General features: G+C 37.7%; 3 protein-coding genes across 8 annotated transcripts; all 3 read left to right on the forward strand.

Moving 5' to 3' along the window:
• Positions 1–287: 287 nt before the first annotated feature.
• On the forward strand, positions 288–4,781 carry LOC113682947 (phospholipid phosphatase 1). The gene is made up of 6 exons (XM_027200139.2): positions 288–641; positions 1,445–1,563; positions 2,455–2,655; positions 2,918–2,975; positions 3,348–3,524; positions 3,760–4,781. Exons 1-6 carry the CDS (start codon positions 429–431, stop codon positions 3,901–3,903), a joined length of 912 nt encoding a protein of 303 aa, XP_027055940.2. The 5' UTR covers positions 288–428; the 3' UTR covers positions 3,904–4,781.
• Positions 4,782–5,912: 1,131 nt separating this feature from the next.
• On the forward strand, positions 5,913–12,335 carry LOC113682921 (phospholipid phosphatase 3). The gene is made up of 6 exons (XM_027200106.2): positions 5,913–6,240; positions 8,199–8,302; positions 8,684–8,884; positions 9,416–9,473; positions 10,001–10,174; positions 11,221–12,335. The coding sequence occupies exons 1-6, from the start codon at positions 6,010–6,012 to the stop codon at positions 11,317–11,319; spliced, it is 867 nt and encodes a 288-aa protein (XP_027055907.2). The 5' UTR covers positions 5,913–6,009; the 3' UTR covers positions 11,320–12,335.
• A 757-nt stretch (positions 12,336–13,092) lies between these two features.
• LOC113682922 (hexokinase-4) lies at positions 13,093–21,160 on the forward strand. Of its 6 annotated transcripts, none has more exons than XM_089187035.1 (8): positions 13,093–13,480; positions 16,171–16,303; positions 17,051–17,158; positions 17,735–18,262; positions 19,119–19,411; positions 19,815–19,970; positions 20,107–20,260; positions 20,714–21,160. In XM_089187035.1, the coding sequence occupies exons 3-8, from the start codon at positions 17,087–17,089 to the stop codon at positions 20,909–20,911; spliced, it is 1,401 nt and encodes a 466-aa protein (XP_089043161.1). In that variant the 5' UTR covers positions 13,093–13,480; positions 16,171–16,303; positions 17,051–17,086; the 3' UTR covers positions 20,912–21,160. The 6 variants fall into 6 exon arrangements, with proteins under 6 accessions (XP_089043161.1, XP_089043164.1, XP_027055908.2 ...); XM_089187038.1 differs by having other exon boundaries at positions 13,305–13,480; positions 17,067–17,158; XM_027200107.2 differs by lacking the exon at positions 13,093–13,480 and adding an exon at positions 15,508–15,630.
• The last annotated feature ends 742 nt before the right edge of the window (positions 21,161–21,902 follow it).

The raw sequence follows: 21,902 nt of genomic DNA on the forward strand, positions 1-21,902 counted from the left end.
ATAACATTATAACTATCCTTCGACGTTCCTTTTGTTACAATTTAGTTGTATGTGTATTATTAGATTTCTTCGATTGAACATTAGTTCCACTAAGCCCTACGCCAAAAGAAAGAGGAAAAACAACGATGAGAGACTGAGTACAAATCTACCGTATACCGCGAAGAGCTTGTGAACTAGTAACGAGGGGCTTTAAAAAAATGGCGGCAGTAAGATATTGGTAAGTACTTCCCTATTGAAATGTTAAACGATTCGTCGTAGATTTGCATATTCATGATTTGACGTTTGTCTAGATTAATTGTAAACATTGGTCCTAGTGGCTCTTCAACGGAAACGGAAAAGATAAAGCAAAACGTAACAGGATAAATTGGTCCATTTTGTTTCATTTCTCAATTTTCCACGTGTGTTTGCAGTACCTTGAACCTCTTAAAATGGGAAATCATAAAATTCAGTGGCATTTGATCATGGATTTCGTATGCCTTGTCGCTCTGGGTGTTGCGGAGATGTTGATCCATGTCATCCCGATAGAACCATCTCACAGAGGATTTTTTTGTGATGATAAAAGCCTTCAAAAACCTTTACAAGAAGAAACTGTCTCTACATGGCTCACGATAGTTGTGGGTTTCTCTGTGTCGATTTCCGTGGTAAGTGTTTAACTTGATATTAACTCAATTACATTTTTATTTACAGGCTATTATGGATTTACTTGAACTACGTTGGTCAACATCTCTTAGCAAATAGCCACTAAAGTCAATACAAACAAAATTACTCCAACAAACTCCTAGACCTGCTAAGAATGTTGCTGTAAACGTTTTTATACTCAGAATATATTCGCATGATCTTCACAACGGAGTAAGTGGAGGGCAGTCATAATTTTTTAATAACACGCTGTGAACGAACATTTATTTGTTTTGTTTTATTTTCAAACAGTGAACGCTTTACCCAATCACGTTCTAGCCGTTTGAACTGTGACAACTTCTTTATCCATTGCCTATCTTCGATACTTAAAAAAAACCTAATCACTTTCGATGTTACCAAACTTTAATGAATTGCGCAACTGATTTCTTTTATCGGCAGAGGCGTGAAAATAGAATATGTATTTCTAATTTGCCGGAACGAGCCAATACCGACTTTCCATTGTCAAACTTATTCCTACTAACACAAACGTTTGAGTTTGTGCCATTTTGATCCATTTGAATTTGTAACTTTCACTCTATTTAACAGCAGTCACGATTAAACTCCTGTGTTGAAGCATTCCCTTATTTCCTGCCAAGCCCTGAAGAAGAAATGCAGAGGTGTTTTCACACAGATATTACTCGCCCAATAAAGTATTGATACTCCTTTGAACAACATAACGACAGATGCAGTGAAGCATGAAACACCCTTTGTCGTCTCATTTCAGTTCATTGTTTGAGCAATAAGTATCTTACATTTTATTTTCACTAAGATTATTCTGTGTGAAGCAGTGAATGCTAAATCTAAAAGAAGAAAACAGCAGCTTAAAGTTGGCAAATTCAACATCAAATGTGGACCATTGATATGCACACCGAAAGCATGGCAAAGAAGGTGATTTATAGCTCTTACTTGGCCCCCAAGACTATTTTTCTTGTAGATATGATCACTTTTATCATGTTAAATCCTCTTCTAGTCCACCATAAGAACTAACAGCACTTATTAAGGAAAGGTCAAGAGCAAAGATCTCCTTAAATAGACAAGCCAATTTTTGGATGCAACACCTAAGAGAATGAACAAGTACAACCTGTACTCAACAGCCCCCAATCAGAGTCTGTTGGATAATTGCCTCCCTCACTTGTTATTAGGTTATATAATTTCTGTAACTTTCTAGATCTTATTTTTATAAAAAGAGGGATATTTTTGGAAGGTGGTCTATCTTGCAGAGGGTCTTTGACCCTTCTATAAACCTTAGTACAAGCTAGATTTTTCTGTAATAATATACCTTTTTCGCTTTCATTATTCAACTATATTTTACCTGCAATCATTTATTACCATATTGGATGGTTTTTGTTTTTTTTTTTTTCATTTTGAAAATTTCTGGATCATAATAGATGAAATATACAAATATAACCAGTCTGCTATGCATGTTTATTATAGGCTTGACTGAGAGGACATTGTTATTGACAGTTGGTTTTGAGTCACTTCTTTATGTTTAACCCTCTGATCCCAAAGATTGACCATTGCTTAATTTCTCCTTACAGTTCTACTGTGGAATCATTCATTAAGATTATGAGATTAAAGGAAATGATCGCCAGCCTAATAAGCATTGATTGTTGAATGAATTCTCCTCATCAGTTTCAAAGAAAATGCATAGAATAGAGTATAGAGAATATGAATGCTGACATTAACGTGCAAAGGGTTAATAATTTAAATAATGTAACTATACAAAAATTTAATATGTTTTAATCAGTTTTAATTTTTGCTTCTCTGGTTATTTTACAGAACATTCTTTCTTCTTTTCATGTTTGGTTTTGGTGCACTTATTACAAACCTGTTCACTGACATGGGTAAAGTGACTGTTGGAAGATTGCGACCATACTTCATTGCAATATGCAAACCCAATGCAACTCTACTTAACTGTAGTCAAGGCTTTATTACAGAGGACATATGCACAGGAGATCCTGTAGATGTTTTGGATGCAAGGTAAATACTATAGTTGTCATGTGATACAACAACATTTTCTAAAGAATTATGTCAATTCATTGCTCTTCCTCCTTGATTTTTATAACTGACTAACACTGGTGAGAGTCAATGGGTTTTATTTTTGATAAAACGACTATAGTGTCATGTCATAGTGCCTTTCTCCAACTTTGAGTATAAACTAGCTTAGCTCATTGGTAGTTCTGTTTCCAATGCTACTTTTCTTTACTAATCCCCTTGCTGTATTAATTGTTTAACCTTTCAGAATGTCTTTCCCTTCAAGTCATGCCTCATTTTCAACTTATTGCATGGTATTTTTGGCAGTAAGTATTGTTTTGTTTCTGTCACTAGTCAGCCAAGTAACCTGATACCAGACCTAGAACATTACAGGCTCTGCATGGGTAGTGACATTTATTTTAGAATAATGTTGTACCTATATTGGTAATGCTCATAATCTCACACTTAAGACTTGTGTAGGAGTATCCTTAGTTATTAAAAGAATTAAAAAAAAACATAAATGGGTTTCCAAAATATACAGAAAGCTTCCTTCCTAAAGTGCATAAGATTTGGCAGGTAAAAGTTTTTTATAATTTTCCAACCTTACATTTGAAATCTCTTATTTAAGTGTAGTTACTGGGCTACCCTCAACTCTGTTTGTGATTTTGTCACAAAACAGTCATTTTTTTTATTTACAGCTGTATCTAGAATCATCAATGCCAACAAAACAAACCAACTTGGTGAAACCCTTTTTGCAAGTGGCCTTCCTGTCACTGGGACTGCTGTGTTCACTGTCTCGCATATTTGACTACTGGCACCATTGGGGAGATGTGTTGGTTGGCATGTTTCTTGGTACCCTAGTGGCTTTCTTTATAGTAAGTGTCCAATCACAACATCTGAGCATAAATTCTTACTTCAGTCCCCACTTGTTAATTTTCAGAAGGAAATCTGGAAATCTTTTTCATTTGACCTTCAACAGGTCAGCATTTTACTTACTCAAAATCAGTTCATGCTTTGGAAATTGGGATGAATTCTAGAATTACAGGCTTCCTAGCTCATGTGCAGTCTGCAAATATTAATATATGTATGATTTGTTGCCTTTTTTTCCAGACGTTCCGATCACTGAGGCTGTTTTCCTCTCCTCCCTGCCCCAAGTGTTACCCTACTGATGAAGTTGACTTTGTATCAAGAAACCCTGTGAACAACAGTGAGGAGAGAGCAGATCTGAATGGTGACAATCAATTTCCACTGTAGCTTCACGTTGTATGTCAACAACTGGATCATTTACAAAAAGCACCTGCCTAAATTATAGGGTTATACTCTACACTGGGATGCTCCTACCACAAATCAATACCCATTCTAAGCTTAGAGGTATATGAAAGCATACATCTTAAAATTTAACTCTAAAGAAGCAGTGTTGTGATTGGCATGTCTCTATGGCAAAAGAACTCTAGGAGGTGTATGTCTAATTTTTTAGGGGAATTTATAACAAGATATGATTCACCTGATAACTCTTTAGATATTCAAGCAACATCCAGCACACAAATGTAGAGGCTGTGAAAGACAGATTTTAACTTTTTGATGAAATTTCACATGAATATTTGAAAGGTTTTATATAGCAAGAAGTATATTGACAAAAGTATTTTAGAAATTGTAGCTTAGTGTAAAAAAATAAATTAAGAGGAGTGAAACTTAAAGGAATGCTCAAGGAGGAGATTTAAAATTTCCAAAAAATTTCTATTATGAAATCCGCAGCAGGGTGCATAGATTTCTTAATAATGGAAATATTGGAAATGAAACTTCAATTGATCATCCATGAGCAGCAAGAAGTTATCATGCAGATGGAAAGTATTTTAAATTATATTAAATTATTGTTATGGGAGTTTTTTTTTGGTTGTTTGTGAGCATTTTGAGCAGTGGAGAAATTAAGTGTAAACATTGTTCTGTTATGCGTGCAATAATGCTACAAACATTGCAATTAGGGGTAGCTGACTGGTTGACGATGGGTCACTGATAAGTCGGCCATATATAGTATTTCAACATCACTATATAAGTAAATTAGCTTGTTGAACTCATTTTGTTTCAACACATTTAGACTATATATTAATAAATTTTATAACATAGCTAGTAAATTTGTCTAATCAAATTCAATTGCGCGAGCGTGCTTCGTATCCCCATATTGTACACGCTCATGGCGTCAGCAAACAAATCCCTCGAGAAAAAAAAATTTCCATCGGGTTGAAAATGTTATGAAACAATTTGTTCATACATCATCTGTGCGTTCATCGAGATATGAAGCACTTGGGAAGTTTGGAGAGCACTCAAGAAGCTAGGGTTGTTCTCGGCTACGACTCGAGCAACTCTTACGCATCTTTTGTGCTCTCCAAACTTCCCGCGTGCAACATATCTGCACGCTGACGTATGAACCAATTGTTAAATTTATTGAATTGTTGTTGAATCCAAATCTGCACTTTTGCAACTTGGTGAACCACCCCCGTTGGGTAGTAAAGTTAAAATTGCAATGTGTTGCGTTTTCTATCTAGAGGATTATTATTTGACATGCATTTGCCCAAGTTGGCAAATTGTAGTTTAAAATGTCTCATCTTGATGGCTGTTTCCACATACATTGGTTAATTGCACCTCTTTGTGGATTGTCTAGTGAAAATCAAGCAACTTTAAGTGGGTTAGCTACCAACAAAATCAACAATTGATGTGACAGTACGACGACTTTTGGATTGCTGTGAGTTTTTTAGGGGTATTTTCCAAATCAGTCGCTTGTACTTTTAAAGAATTTTTTTTTTCAGCGTTTTGGAGAAGAGGGATGATAATTCTTAGTTCTCCTTGACGGTTAATTGAATACAAATATAGTAAAAGTGAGACGCAATTATGGACAAATGATCAAGCATGTTTAACGTTTTTACGGGAATGTTATAGAGAACGGCTATACTCACTGTAAGCTAAGTTGATTTTATCAACTAAGTGAGCAGTGTGAACTTGCCATCGTGAAGAGCTTCTAAAGCGTTTCGAGCTTCAGCCCTTTTCAGAGCTCCTCGTCTTTCGCCCTGACGAAAGGCTAAAGTTTCAACTTCAGCTTTATAAAATCTTTTCGGTGCCAATTCACTTTATCAACTCAGCTGATTAAGATGAATTAACTTGTAATGCTCCCCACTCAGCGCCACGGTTTCTCTCGAAACTTACCCTCTTTATACTCACCGCATTCCTATTGAAAAGCAGTGTTGCATTAAGGGTGCAGTTATTTGCATATTACACGCTTGGAGATAATCCAAATGCGAAAGTCTGAGTAATTCAGCGAAAGAGTTAACCTTGCGTATCGATCTGCAACGACGTTCACAAACTAAGATGGCTCGTGACTCTAAAACCATCAATGTCGCCTTTGATTTCTTATGTTTTTTACTAGTACTAATTGATTATTTGGTGACGAAGACTTTGGTGTATGGTACAACTGATAAGCTATACCCGATTAAACAGGGATTCTTCTGTGAGGACAAAAGTATTCAGCTGCCGTTTAAGGAACCTTGGATGGACTACGCAGGTCTCTGTGCGCTGGTTTATATTGTTCCCATAGTTGTGGTGAGTAAATCTAGTACTAATTCCATTAGAAGTGATAAAACCAAGGAAAGCTACACAGAAAGACGGTCCAATTGAATTTGTGCATTTAGAGGAAAATTTTATCAATGGTAATTCTTTGTTTTGACCCCGAAGCTATTTGAAAATTGTGGGTTTTATTTTCAGTCTTAATTACCAAATGTCTAAAGTTAAAACCTTTAGGTTAATCTCACAGAAAGTCGTTCATTTCCGACAATATTTCTCTCTTCTTCTCTTGGATCATAATCAAAGATTAAGCGTTGTTAACAAAGAATTCCATTGGGAAGATCTCTCTCACTATGCTTCATGACCATGAGCTGAAAACACTTTGCAGCATCCTGAAAGGTTCTGCAGAGTTTTGTCACTATCGTTCTAAAGCTTTCTTTCTTTATAACCAGAAGCAATGACTGCCAGAAAATGGCGTCTTTAGACTTGAATTTTCGTTTTTTACCTAGAACTCAAAACTACAAAAAGAACAGCAGGACTAACAATGCCACAGATCGCGCTAATCATCATATCCCAAAAAATCCATCCATCAAACGTGGGATATAGTAGCCATCACCGGCAGTCAAATTTACTAAATATTTCCGTCTTTCCCGAACAAGATAATAGATTCTAAAAGTCGATCAGCTGAGGTCTTTCTCTGGTAGGTTCACTTCTAGAAGGATAGGAATGCAAATTATCTGTTTGAAGTTAGTCAACCAAAATTAAAGTACCATCTTCCAATTCTAAAACTTAAGCACCCTAAACCTCTACGAATTAGACATTCTACTGCCACAGGGATGATTCGAATTTCGTTGATTTCCTCGTTGTTTTGAGCTTGAATTTTGGGTAAAACTACAGAATACAAGGCAACTCATTTACATCCCATTAAATCACTGTTAATCCTATGGCGTCATAGCCTCGTTCTTCAAAGCATGCCGACGAGGTAGACCTCAGTCTCCCTGTAATGTTTAGTTGCTCATTTCAAGATACTCATCTATGTTGATGAGATGTGAAGCAAGTTTAGGAGTACCTAATTCAGTTCCTTGATTTGCCGTATTGAAGTCGATCTATTGACCGCGAATTTTTTAACAAGAACTAAAAAGTCATCCTACAACAACTCAGTGATTCTATTGTTCTCTTTGTTAAAAGAAGGCTTAATTGATTTTAGTGAGCATTTGGTCTCCCCGCAAGTAATCCGGGAGTGAATACACAAATACCACAATTGTTTACGGAATATTTTCGAAGGAAGGAGATCTCAGGAACTCATCAAGCAGTATTGTGACAAATGCGTTTTCAATCAGTGAACATTTCACCAAGGTGTGTTGACAGAGTACTGACGCCAGCTACGTTTTAGCGAGCCCTATTCATCACAACTTAGAAATCTTTTGCATTTTGAATGTCAAAATGTAAGAGTTACAAGAATTATCTTATCATCATTTCCCACCACACTATCCGATTTGGGAAGGGTGGAGGGGTGAGAGGGGCTGAAGGGATTGGAAGGGTAGAAGGGGTGGGAGGGGTGGGAGGTGAGGCCAGAAAGACGTTGAGGAATGGAAATTATTTTAGAAAACGGAATAAAAAGGTCACTAAGGTCCCAAGGTTTGGAACACGTTACCCCGTGATCTCACCTTATCCCCTAGATATTCTAGCTTTAAGATCTTACTTATAAAATTCCTGATCAAAAGAAATCTATGTTAAACTTGCCCTTCCTCCAAATATGAATTATTAATTTGTGGGAAATAAATAAATTAGCGAGGCGGACCTGGGAATGTGTAGAAAGGAAGTCAGAAAAGAGAAGGAAGAAGCAGAAAATTTGGACATAATCGTGGAGTTAATATAAATACTGATCTCTTCTACGAATGCGAGGATCCCATCATTAACTAAGGCGCTTGTTCTGCCAGATTGACTGACTGATCATTAAATAACCAAAGTGCAATGTTTCCATCCAACGCTCACAGATTCTGATAGTTGAGTCCTGTAACAACTGGAAACGTTCCGGAGAAATCGATGAAGAGGAGGAAGAATCCTTTGGGCCAATCACCATAAAGCCCTGGATTGTCAGGTAAAAGGTCCAATAACAACTTGAAACACTCTCCCTAGAAACTTAACCCTTTACACTTGAATATCAGTAGGCATATTCTCCGAACTGTTTCCTATACATTTGTTACCTATTACCCCCAAATCACATGTTACGGTAATGAGAGTAAAGGAAATGATCACAAACTAAAGAAGCTCTTGATTGTTAAACAAATTCTTCTTGTCAGCACATCAGGAAATGTATAGAGAGCAGTTCGAGAATGTGCAAACTGATATTAGGTTGGAAAGGGTTAAGGGGGCACTGAACACCGATACAATTCCAGATCACTTTTGACACTCTATTGAAGTTCTTACTTACATAGTCCGAATTCAGATCTAATCTTCTTTTGGTATTTTTTATTTTCAGCACGATTACCTTGATATTTGTCTTCGTGTTTGGTGGATTTCTGAATGAAATCATCACCGACCTCGCCAAGATAAGTGTGGGTCGGCTTAGACCCAACTTCAGGGATGTGTGCCGGGCCAACTTGACTCAAAGTGATTGTCAGCAGGGATACATCTCTGATGGGATGTGCACTGGGGACGAGTATAACGTCAAAATGGCCAGGTAAGACAAGAGGCTGATATGAGCTTGTCAGAACAAATGTTCTAAAATGTAACTCAGTATGATTAACCTAGAAAGCACGTTACTAGTATCTGAGAAATAGTTTGCAAATTTGATTTTAACTTTACAAATGCGTTATCGAATAACGACGTAATATTACACTAAACAGATTCTCGAACTATTTGAGTAGTAGTAGACATATGGAAAAAAAAATTAACTGAAAAGAGATACATCTAAGTGTTTTGACTGTTGGTTTTGGATCAGATTTTCCCTTTCATACATGATCCCTTGTTGAACGTCAGACACAACTCCAATCACCCGGCACAGTCACATTAACCAATCAGAAGACAAGAAAGTAAGGGGGGGCACCACCAGGAACCAATTACCGATCAGAATACAAGGAAGTACGTCAGGCGCTAAAGTAAAATTTGAGATAAAAAATGCGTAATGCTCAGGAAAACGCCAGTTACCGAGTCTTACTCATTGAAAGAATGGTAAAAGTATCACTGTTTTTAATAACTATTTATTTCACAGGATGTCTTTCCCATCCGGCCAATCTTCTTTGACCATGTATGCCATGTTGTATCTTGCGGTAAGTGTGCATGTCCGCTCAGTCTCAAATGATTCCCTCCGCTCTTGTTTTATTTCCCCGTTCTACATGAGTAGCTTAGGAAAAGACTTTCCCACCGGGTTCGCACCCAGTATACCATCGTTACCTCACCGATATCCCTCAAGGTTCCCCCGCACCCCGTTAGGGTTCCCCGCCGGGAATCTTAGCGGTATTTTCGAGGAAGTTTCTTCATTCACACAACAGCATTGAGGAGAGAAAAATTCTCGGCATACCGGTTCGTCTACAAAGTCTTGTTTTCAAAAGTTTTTATTAAATTTATAAACTTCTCTCCCTCCCTCCAAGCAAAGTCGTGCGTTCACTTAAACTATGGATGGTGGATAGAACTTAAGACTGTATTGACGATGAAAAGGGAGAGAAGAGGTGCCAAACAAGCTGGCAAGTAAACAATGAAGCGTACAAAGACTCTGAGCAGTCAAAAAAATCCTAAGGTGTCTTGGTTCTCTCGTGACACTAGAGTAACAGGACATTTTTCTTTTTTTCGTGTGTAGTTTTATATCCAGTCAGCTGTGAAGACAGAAACGAAGCTGATTAAGCCATTGCTCCAAATCGTGGTCGTGTCTCTGGCGCTCTTCCTGGGACTGAGCCGAATCGCTGAAAATGCTCATTTCTTGAGTGATATTGTTGCTGGTTTCGTGCTTGGAGCCATCATTGCCTGGCTTATGGTGAGTTTCCCTTCAGTACAGATCACAAGAAATCAAGATATTTCAGAACCGTGGCATATCAAATTAAGTGAAACGCCTTTTTAATGACTGTTGTCTGTCGCTCTTTTGACTCTCTGTCTGTCTGTCTCTTTCAACAGTCTATCAGTATTTCCTTCTTCCTTTATCGTTTTATATCTGTCTAGCATGTCACTTCGTATGTCTGTCGTTGTCTATCACTGACGGCATATACATATATATATATCTGGTCTCTGTTAGCCAACCATACAGACAGGCTATCTCTCATCAAAGTCTCGCTCGTTTTGCTCGTCTGTATCTATAGCCAACCTCTCCGTCAACCGGCAAGCCTGTCTTTCTGTGTCTGTCTGTTTGGCCAACTGATTAACTGCTGTCTAGTCAACTCATTGCTGTCGGACTAATTGAATGACTGACAGATGTCAGATTTAATGACTGACATATGTCTGATTCAATATCTGCCTGTCTGACTGACTGATTGACGCGAGCTGTCTGACTGACTACATGTTCTTTTTTTTCTCTCTCTGTCCATTTTTCTGTTAGCCAGTCTGGTCAGATTGTAATTTTGTCTCAAGAGAAGTTGTAACTCAAGCCAAAATCTTTCATCATTAACTATGTTCAAACCGTAATAAGTTAAGTTTCTAAAGAAGGGGGGGGGAACAAGATAATTTGGTTTTAGCACTGAGTTGGTGATGTAAATCGGCTACCGTGAAGAGTTTCGAAGCTGATGTTTCGAGCGTTAGCCGTTCGTCATTTACTCTGACGCAGGGATAACGCTTGAAACGTCAGCTTTAGAAACCCTTTACAGTGGCCAATTTACATTATCTACTCAGTTGATAAAACCAAACGATCTTGTCATGTTCAAACCAGTTTAAATTTAAATGTTACGACAACGATCGTCGTACATCAATCATTAGTTAGTGATGTGAGAAACCCAAGAGGAAGATCGGCTTTGTAAGAAGATGAGCATATCCCTGCATTGGAGTCAAAATAAAACTTTTATACATGGGTATCAATGTTTCTTTTCCTCGTAGACTTTCAAGGTGCTGAAGTTGTTCGCCATTCGAATCCGTAAGCCTAAAGTTTACACTTTGTTACCACAGCAGTCGAGGCAGATCTCAACTGAGGACTAAGAAACTGGCAAGGACTCACGAAAACGGAATACCAGATACCGGCTTTTGTATTATTTAAATAGCCCTTAACACCCTCACATCCGTATGAATACTGCACCTTAAACGTTTTCTGTGCCACTTACAAGGAGAATTTGCTTGACTATCACGAGTGTCTTTAGTTTCCGATCATTTTCCTCATTATCATATATTATTGTTATTATTATCATCATTATTACCTTAATTTTTGATGCAGAAGTGATACTGTGAGGATAAATCAGATCCCAGTCTCCTACCAAAACATCTCTTGTATCTTTAGCTCTAATTATTTGGTGTCAAGTCAAGTAATACAAATACTCAGAAACAAAACTTTCACTAGAAAGTGTCTATTGAAAATTAGGATTCAGTACAATATTATTCTAGGTGAAAAGTTTACGAGAGCACATTCTTGTAGCAGAGGAAGCCTTTCCTTTCGTTCTCATTATTTTGGTTGTGTCTTTATTAACCTTTTACATTGTAACATTGGTATTTATACTCTCCAAACTGTTCCCTTTACCTTTCTTCTAGTAATTACAAGGGGAATTTGTTTGACAATCAGGAGCTTCCTATATTGGTGATCGTTTCCTTATTATAAGGCGGACCTATACATTTGATTTCAGGGTGATGCTGTAAGGATAAATTAGAAGCCAGTCACTAAGCCTTATGAGTTAACTGGTTAATGAACCGAAATAGGAATTCAGCCGAAACTTATCAAAACTCAGCTATGCCATTTTTCGGGCGCTCCGTAAACTGCATGATCAGTGATAATAAAAACACAAGCACTGCTTGTATGGACTATGAAACATTAAAACGGCGATAACTATAGATGAAAAACAAAAAGACCCTCTGGCAAGAAATTGATGCTGTAATCACGTTATCTATTACTGTAATCTGCTAGAGAAAAATATTGGTGTTGACAGATCACGATATCAAATGAAAAGGGATGTGTCGTTTTTTGAGACTTTCGTTCAATTAATAAAAATTTCGTTTAGTCCCATAAACTAATTGAGTGGATTTCTTTTTTTTATAAAATGACACCTGAATTACGAATGCGTGTGAAACAACAGCTGATTCAGCACCCGCTAATTAGAAAACTGGAGTTTAATTCTAGAAGAGAAGATCAAGTTTAAGGAGTGGAGATGGTGAGGCGGCAGTGACTTGACCATCAAGGACGTTTGTCACATGGCCTTACCGCACCTATCACGTTTCTCTGTGCAGCAGACGGGCATCCGACAGCGAAGAGAAGATCTGACGTTCGAATCATTAGGCGTCAAACAGAGTTTTTTTTTTTTAAAATCTCTGAAGCCATCGACCAAAACAATTTCAATACGCCATCTCATGTTCTCCCATTGTAATCCTGTTTTAGACTTTCAGTTAATGAACTTTAGACATCCAATCATACTACCTAATACATGTGTTGTCTTGTCTTTTTTCGTGGGGTCTTTGTAATGGCATCTCGCATTAATTTCTTCGCCCTTTAATTTTAAACTTTCACGAAAACCTCGTGAAAAGATGGAGCTACTTGGATTTTTTTTTAAGTAGGTAACGAATTTTAGTACACTTTCTATAAATTTGTCTTTACTTCGCTACAGTTTCATCAAAAACATTGGATGAAAGATGCACGATTAGGATAAATCTATTTCCGTTCGGTTCCATCGCAAATGCTGCAATCTGATTGGTTTAGTACTTTGCTATCTATACCTTGATAGACAGCGAGTGAACTGAATGACCAAACAGAGTGTGGTTGAAAAAAAAAATAAAGAAAAAGAAAAAATAGGAGCCTGGTTTGTCGCTGAGTTTTGAACAGCTAGTAGATTTATACTTAAACAATTAGATTATTCGCTCGCGAATTCCATGCGTGATACTCAATTCAGGCTTCGTCCTCGTACGATCAACCATCACGCGATATTAATTTTGTCTTCATCATCTAATTGCTAACTTTAGTAATAGGCATGTGATGATCACGCAATAGTCCTTTTCTGTCAGCTCTAGTTCAAATGATTCCCTTAATTTTAGTAAACTAGATTCGGGAAAAAACTGGTAACCAGCTTACGAAAAAGACAACATTTTGTGCCAGGTGACTTCTTTCCATAACAAAGAGGACTTTTATCTTGTGAGCATCGCAAAAATTTGAAGCTTAAAGGGGGTAAGTAGAATTAAGAAATTCCTATGCATTTTGTTTACATTTTTCAAGCTGCTTATTCCAAAGGTCGTATGATGTCAAAGCCCTTGTTTTGCTCTAGAAAGGTTCATGTTTTTATTCAAATGATACCAAGCTCTCTACAGAAACAAATAACTTTCACATCGAGTATAAACATTAGGTCTGAGCATCAATAAGTGACATCAAACAGAAACAACATTCTCTTCCGGAAACAGAAGCCGGGCGTTAATCAGACATAAACGTTATAGATACGGGTCATTCAAATCACGTTTGACTTATTAGTTAATCTTGAAAGTTAAACATTGCAGTTGCTCTGTGCCAAGTCTTTCGATTTCAAAGAGCTATAAAGTAATTTATGATTACTGTTCATCAAGTTTGACTCGTCAGCTTTTGCAATATTTTGCAACAGGCCACCGCCATGAGAAAGACTTCCTCAACAAAGCCGCAGGAACTTTATATCCTGCCTGTGTATCTCACAGAGCCCGATTTATGACCGATGCCTTGCAGTTAAATGAGTTTCTGTAATAAACTCTTTAAAAATATGTAATTGAACTTAGCGACATTTGCGCTGTAAACTTTAGAGTTTACTTCATGCAAGAGTGCTTAACATTGGCAAAAAAATTAAAGCGGAGGTCAGCCGGTCTCGTTATTCGCTCGACTGTTCAATCTGAGTGTTTTTAAATTTCGCGCTGCGTTAATAAGATTTTTTTCCTAATGTGCACAAAAAGCTGAATATTCTCCTTCCTCTAGCGCCAGAAACAAGGTCTTTAATCGCCTCGAGGCTCCATACAGAAAACCGTCACTTTCGATTGCATTTAACACCAGTAGGAGGATCAAGAAATATTTTTGTGCGTTGAATTTTTACCAGGCGACTTGACTTGCATATAGAGAGAGGTAGTTTAAATGTGTCAATGCAATACGAATAACCTTCATTATTTGTGAACTTGCGAGCCTTTGGCTCGATGTGCTCATCGAGGGTCAAGTCTACCCTTGGGTACGCCGACGGAGATTGATTTTACTCGTACATATTTACACTACCCACTCCCCCAATGCAGCAAAATTGTCACTCCGATTATTTTCTCGATCAGTTACGTGCTTTTCCGCCTCCCTTCGGCCAAAGTCCCTCAGCGCTACCAATAACAGAAGGACTTTTGTTTGATGCTTAATGGAAAAGTTGAGCCGGAACAACAGACCATTCTTGATACGTGTCACCCGAGTCACAAATTAGAACGAATGTTCTTAAATAGATTTGGTTCAAGAGAATGTTCTATAATTTTTGCCTAGTTGTTTCTCGTTGAAAATTTTCGGTGTTTTGTCTAAGCTTGGTGGCACGCTATAGGAGCCAAAGTTGACTTCAGTTTCACGTTTATGGGAAGGCACACCCTAACCAAATTTTGTCAGTCAAAGCTTGATTGACGGGCGTTTGTAAAACCCGTGACTAAAAAATACCTTTGAAAAACTGAAAGGAAAGTTTCGACCCCATAGAGCGAGACGCTTGTGTCCGTGACACTAAATAAAGGTTTTGTGCGTGTAACCGAAAAAAGAGTTTTGTTATGTTCATCTTTTATCATTGAATTTTTATTAGCTGGAGTTTCAATAACTTTTTTTATAAGTGATTGCCAATGGTGCACATATTGGGCAGCTCTGGCCACAAAAGGGGCGGTAAGGCAAAACCCAAACCTCGCAGGCTAACCAGTCGGCGGTAAGATGTCTTATAGGTGGTTGTAGACCATTTGTTACCGGCTTTTAATGAAACTCCTGTATTAGCAAAATATGATCCATCTTTCCACCAAGTTTTCAAAAACTCTGAGCTTTAGAGCCACCTTAATTTTTTATCAAATAAATAAGGCGGGTCTTGAATACATTGAGAGAGATTTTTTTGGGCTATGGTTGTTTCGTTTATTAAGTGGGCGTCGCCTCTAATTAATAGGTTTATTGGATGACAAGAATCGTGATTGACATTAAAATTCTATACATTGATTTAAAAGCGTTAGGTCATTATGTTTCAAATCAGTTTTCAGCAGAATCGAAATAAGAAAGAAGTTTTTTTTATTTTATTGTTCTGTCTCTAAATCCGCTTACCTGGTGAATCTGCTAACCTAGAAGGTGAGACTGTTGTAACGACCCGCACAGAAGTAAGTTTACATTGAAGTTTTTTAATTTAGCTACGAGATGAAGACTTGATTTGCGTTTGTTCTGATTGCGAATTATAAATATATTTCTTTGAGATCGAATAATTATTAAAGCTTGACTTGATATTATGCGTTTTGTGGTGATCATTTGAGCTAACCAGTTCTGAGTAAGGAGACAGTTGATATTACGAAAATAAAGAGAAGTGATTTACATACTTGTCATGTGAATATCAACAAAGCCTTTGTTTGTTTTGCGGCGAGTTTTGAGTTACTTGACGGTTCACATTTAGTAAAATATTACCTCCTTTAGCTTAAGACTCGGTAAAAGAAAGGACCATTTTAATAATATTTATGAGCTACGATTAATTTCAGTAGGTTTTCTACCAATCGACTTTCATATCTTTCGTCGTGGTTTTGGCAAAACTTCTTTTCATCAACCTCTGGACCCTGCGGTGGAATATGAGACAAAAAAATTTTCCAAGCTATGTGATAATCCTGTATTAGACAGTTGGGTCATAATGATTTTCCTTTTGTTTATTCCAGTCAGCACTGAGTCGGGAACGAATCTGGTAACCAGTTTACACGGCCCGTAAATTCTGTGCCAAGTGACTTCTTCTGCCATTGCACAGAGGAGTTTTATCTTTTGAGCATCGCAGGAATCCAAAGGCTTCAAGAGGTAGGTCGAATTTAGAAATGAACTCGTGTTTTAAAGTCTTGTGCATATTTTTCACATATTCTAAGGGACGCACTATCACGGGACTAATTTTTTTCTAGAAAGGTTCAGACTTTAATTCAAATGATACCAAGCTCATAAGAGAAACAGAGTTTTTAAAAAATTTTCAGAAAAATAAATCAAGTAAATTTTGGGCCTAATATGCAGCGTTATTTCAAACTGAGTATCCAGTCTTTAACGAAGCCACACAAAGAGAAATATTGCGCTGAAAAACATAAATATATCGTGAGTCGAGCGCTATAGCAAATATCACGTAGACAAAAAAAACGTGATGCACGTACCAGTCATGTGAGCGCTTCTACTTGGATTTGCTAAAATACAATTCTCAGTGTTCTTCCTGTAGGAAAAATGTATACCTTCCTGTGTACAAATTTGACAACAAAACAGCTTAAATAAAAGCTTATTTTCCTTTTTTTCTTTACTCTTTGCACCCGTCATGCCTAAACCTGAGGTTTTTGAAGAGTTGTAGTTGAAAGTTGCCCAAAGTTTTGATGTGTATCTTTTATCAAATTCTGGACACATAAGCTAAGATGTATTTCTAAATCTAAACCTACATGTACCAATGCCGCGAAGATCACCCTCATAATCATTTACATGTATCTGTAAGAAATCTGTTCAGCTTTCAAAATCCTACATTTTTCGTGGATGAAAATTCATCTGATGAGATATCGACAAATGCATCTCTTACAGATTTAAACATTCACAGAGTCCAAGATCGTCGGAAACATGCCCGAGGCCACATCTTTTGCGGAATTAATATTTGAAACTCTGTCCGGGGCTTTCAAGAAAAGAGACGAGGTACATCATCATCATGAATTTGCCTTTTTAACACTAACGATAAATGAATTTATAAGGCGAGAAGACCTCAAGAAACCACCGAGTTTATTAGAAAGGCCACCTCCCTTAAAACTATATATTTAAAAGACACGTGCTTGGCCACAATTTGCGTCTTTAGGCTAAGAAGAATTGACGCTCGAGTGACTGATACAGGAAGAAAGTTCCAAATTTTAGGAACTTAGTGGAGAATTGTAAATTTCTTGAGACTTGCACGACACAAATGCGGTCGGTAAAAACTGACTGTTCTGGTACCATAGCAGTATAGTTGACTATTTGTTACAAAGAGATTGAGAAGCAATGGAGGCTATCGGTCATTTTTATCATAAAACATAAATTTTTCGATTTCAAACACATTTCTTCAGAAAATATTAAAAAACTCCTGGGTTGGAGAATAACGGAGCAGAATGATCTCGATGGTCTGACTTGCTAAGTGCATGGTTCCGTACACAGAAAACTGAGTAATCATGAAGATTCTTTTCCTCTAAATGGTGAGCCACAGCGAATGAGGTTTTGAAATTTTTCCGATTTCTTTGGCAGGTATCAGAGGTTTTAAAAATGTTCGAATTGTCAAACGAATCCATCCAAGAGATTATGAATCTTCTACGAAAAGACTTCGACAATGGTCTCTCTGCTAGCGAAAATCAGAGAGCGGAGAGCTCTGTCAAAATGCTTCCTACATATGTAAGGGCGATTCCAAGTGGCTCAGAATCTGGTGATTTCCTAGCTGTGGATCTTGGTGGAACAAACTTCAGGTTGTTATCAATCTCCATACGAAATGGCCAAGTGAAAGATACAATTGAAATCCCACCGTTGACTCAGACAGTTAAAACCAGTGACGCGGAAACGTTTTTTGATTACATTGCTCATCACATTTCACTCTTTGTGAAAAAACACGACCTCTCTGACAAATCACTACCGCTCGGATTTACGTTTTCTTTTCCAGTCAAGCAATCATCACTCATATCAGGGTCGCTGATCAGATGGACTAAGGGATTTTCTGCCTCCGGAGTGGAAAACGAGGATGTTGTCAAACTTCTAAAGGAGGCACTTGTAAGAAAGGGAATGGTAAGTTAATTTTATTGAAACATTAAAAATTACTATGGCTTTTCTTGTGATGGATTTAAGTAATATACTAATATAATCCTAGCACTTTTATCTCCCCTCCCCCCCCCCCACTCCCTCCTTCGTTTACTAATGGGGGAGAGGAGGGGGTGAAACATTGTCGGATTGTGGTGGAAACCCAAACGTGTTGACATTGCATTGACATGTAATAATAAAAGGCCTTAGGGCTACATGCGAAAAGAAAATGGGCCCACATTAAAAATACTCGTGCTAGAGACAAGCAGACATGTACATGATCTCCATAATACGAATATCTGTTCCTTTATTGAACAGATGTTACCGTACGTCTGATTACATTCAGATGTTTTTACTAAGAACATCAGTGAATCCCATGAAGCAGATGGCCCAAATGTTCCCTTCTTGTTCTCAAATTTTAGCACTATCTATGATCTATGATTATAAAATTTAATTTGATTATAAAGAAATAACGAGCTACAGTCGAACATCAGGGGGATGTCCCCCCCCCCCCCATAAGGAAACATGTACGTTATAAGATTATACCCGTGGGGTACTTAGAAGTTCAAGTATGATGTCTGGTTTATTGACGGCACAAAGAACTACGATTTTAATTTGTTCAAACTGACTTCATTAATGAACGTGTGGTAATGGGCTTCCTGTGATAACGTCTTTTCTAGGTAAGCTTTGCTGCTATCAATAGTGAATATATCTCAAGGGTTGGGGGAATGGGGAAGTTTGGCTTTAACTGTAAAGAACAGCAGACAAGCTTGATTTTAATCTCACTTTGAACAGTCAATTAAAAAATGCTAAAGAAAACTATTTTGATTATATTGCCCTTCAGAGTTCCACAGTGGATGTTGTTGCTCTTGTCAATGACACCACAGGCACAATGATGTCTTGTGCATTCGAGAACCCTTTAGTCAGCGCTGGTCTTATCTTGGGCACTGGAACAAACGCTTGCTACATGGAGAGCCTTGATAATATTCCTAAATGGGACGGTGATCAAGATGAACCACGAGAAGTAATCATCAACACAGAGTGGGGTGCGTTTGGCGACAATGGCTCGTTGGATCATCTTCGCACAAAGTACGATGAACAACTTGACAGAGAATCCAGTAACCCTCGTGAGCAGATGTAAGTAGTAAATGTTTAAATAGAGCGCTTTTCGATGGAGTGTTGTGAAACCAAAACGAAGGTAATCACAACGGCCAATCAGAAGAAAGCAAATTACCTTTAAGAGCCAATGAGAGATCAAAAATGAAAAAAAAAGCATTAACTGCCTAAAGCGCGGGAAAACGCGAGCGACCAAGTCGTGATTGGTTTTAGTCTGGCATCTGATTGGCTAAGAAAGTGTTTTAAGTTTTACGGACCAATCATATAGCAAGTAAAACAAAACGTAATCTCGAATTACTTTCGACGTTCAATTAAAAATTGTCTTATCACAGTAATCGAACAAACAGCTCTGCTTTCCAAACATTACTGTAGGGTTTAGCAGAAAGTTTTTTAATTCTATGCAAACATTACTTCTTTTACACAGATTTGAGAAGATGATATCTGGTATGTATCTTGGTGAACTTGCTAGAATCGTTTGCATGGATCTGGTCGAAAAGAAACTCCTCTTCAAAGGGCAAGTCACAGAAAAATTCAGGAGAAAAAACAGTTTCCCTGCTGAGTTTGTGTCTCTGGTTGAAAGGTATTTGAGCTAGAGCAGAGAAAAACATTGTTTTGTTAAATTTACGCAGACTATTTCAATCATTATGGATTATAATACTATACATGATAGGATAATAATCTTCATGATCAATAAGAACAACTCCTAATTCTTTCAGTCGAGAAGGGCACAAGATAGAGGAGGTGTTAAAAGCAATGGAAGTAGCGAAACAAGCCTCAGAATCTGACATCGAAAATTTGCGGCGAGTTTGTGCTGCAGTATCCCTGAGGGCTGCTAAAGTAGCTGCAGCAGGGGTGGCCACAATTGTCAAGGTGTGTGTTACTAAACTGTCATTCATCTTCTTGACCCTCGTAATTTTAAATTTCAGTTGAAAATTTGAATTTAGACGTCTTGCAAGTTTTTTTCTCTGTTGAGTTTTTGATTATCTGTTTATTCATTTATAATAATTTCATTTGCATCCCTGATTACTTCCCGTTAAACTCAACAGACCATGAACACAGGATATATTTTTGGTACGTTATCATGTGATAAGAAAGCACCAATCAGAATTGAGAAAACCTAGAAATGATAACCGATAGTTTCTGGTTCTCATGGTATGCCTGTGTCACTTTGATCTCCGATGCGTATGGTCACAATTTGAAGTTTTTTCCGAATTTGAAAGTAACAATAAAATATGGTCAATTAGAGTGGTAAAATTATTTCTTGCTTTTGTTCATGTATTCATTGATTTTAATAGGTAAAGTTTGTGTTCATTTTGTACACAGAAAACCGGTAACTATACGACTACGATCGCCGCTGATGGAAGCCTCTTTAAGAGACACCCACAGTTCAAGAATTACATGCAAGAGACTCTCGCTGAAATTTTGCCGGAAGCCGACATCACCTTGATGCTATCTGAAGATGGTTCAGGAAAAGGAGCAGCACTCATTGCTGCTGTTGCATCACAAATGAAAAAACACTGAGTTGTATTATCTTTTGTAATCGAATAGGAGTCAGATGGGACATTAAGCCAGCGGTATCACTACAATGGTACATGCTTATTAAATTAAAAGTTTTAGAGACAGTAACTCAGCCTCGCATTGGCGTTATGGTTCAATTTAACCTTAGATTTAATTTTGTTTTTCTTTTTTTCCACGGATGAAATCAGGAATTGTACGTCCGTTTGTCCGTGTCTTAACACAAAAGTCCCTAATAAACAGACTGAAAAATTACTTGTAAACGATTCCTACTTGAAGTTTAGTCATGATCAAGTGCCTTTTGATAAATTTGTGAATGCGAATAAGTTAACTGTCAACATTTACATGTCAGGCAATGTAACAGGATGTGAATATATTTTTGCTCATCAAAAACAATGGTCGGTCGGGCGATGAGAAATGAAACATTTCATGTGAATGATTTAGGATTTCTTGAATTGTAACTTAAGTTTTTTCAAAATCTAATTTAGTCAATCAAAGTTGCGATGTATCTGACTGGATTTGTTAAAACATGCCAGTGAGCAACGCGAAGGAGAAGTTCCTCACACAAATTCCCTCCACCCTACCCCCCTCCTTTTGAAACAGCGTTGACACACCCTTTAACCTTCTAAGGGACTAGTCATGATTTATATCTGGGGGGGAGGGAGGGAAGTGGAGGATTTTGGAGGTCAAATAGTTCTCAAGTGGAAGATTTGGGGATCAAATGGTTTTCAGGAGGGAACATGAGGGGGGGGTTAGTCATCACCAACAGAGCATAGAGGGGGACTTTAGAGATCGTAAGAATATCACAGAACCCAATGGGGATCAGGTAAACGTTTTCATGACACGTGCAACCAAACCCCTCCAACCCCGACCTCCTCCCCCCTCCCTTACCCAGACGATAAATGATAACCGGTCCCTAATAGCCCAGTCCTTCGGCTGCGTTTAGGTGTTGAAAATGATATCAAGGCCTCTGTGTTTTAAGCAGCCAATCTGCCTC

The sequence above is a fragment of the Pocillopora damicornis genome, chromosome 11 (assembly GCF_964200805.1).
Source record: "Pocillopora damicornis chromosome 11, jaPocDami1.2, whole genome shotgun sequence".
Classification (NCBI taxonomy): domain Eukaryota; kingdom Metazoa; phylum Cnidaria; class Anthozoa; order Scleractinia; family Pocilloporidae; genus Pocillopora; species Pocillopora damicornis.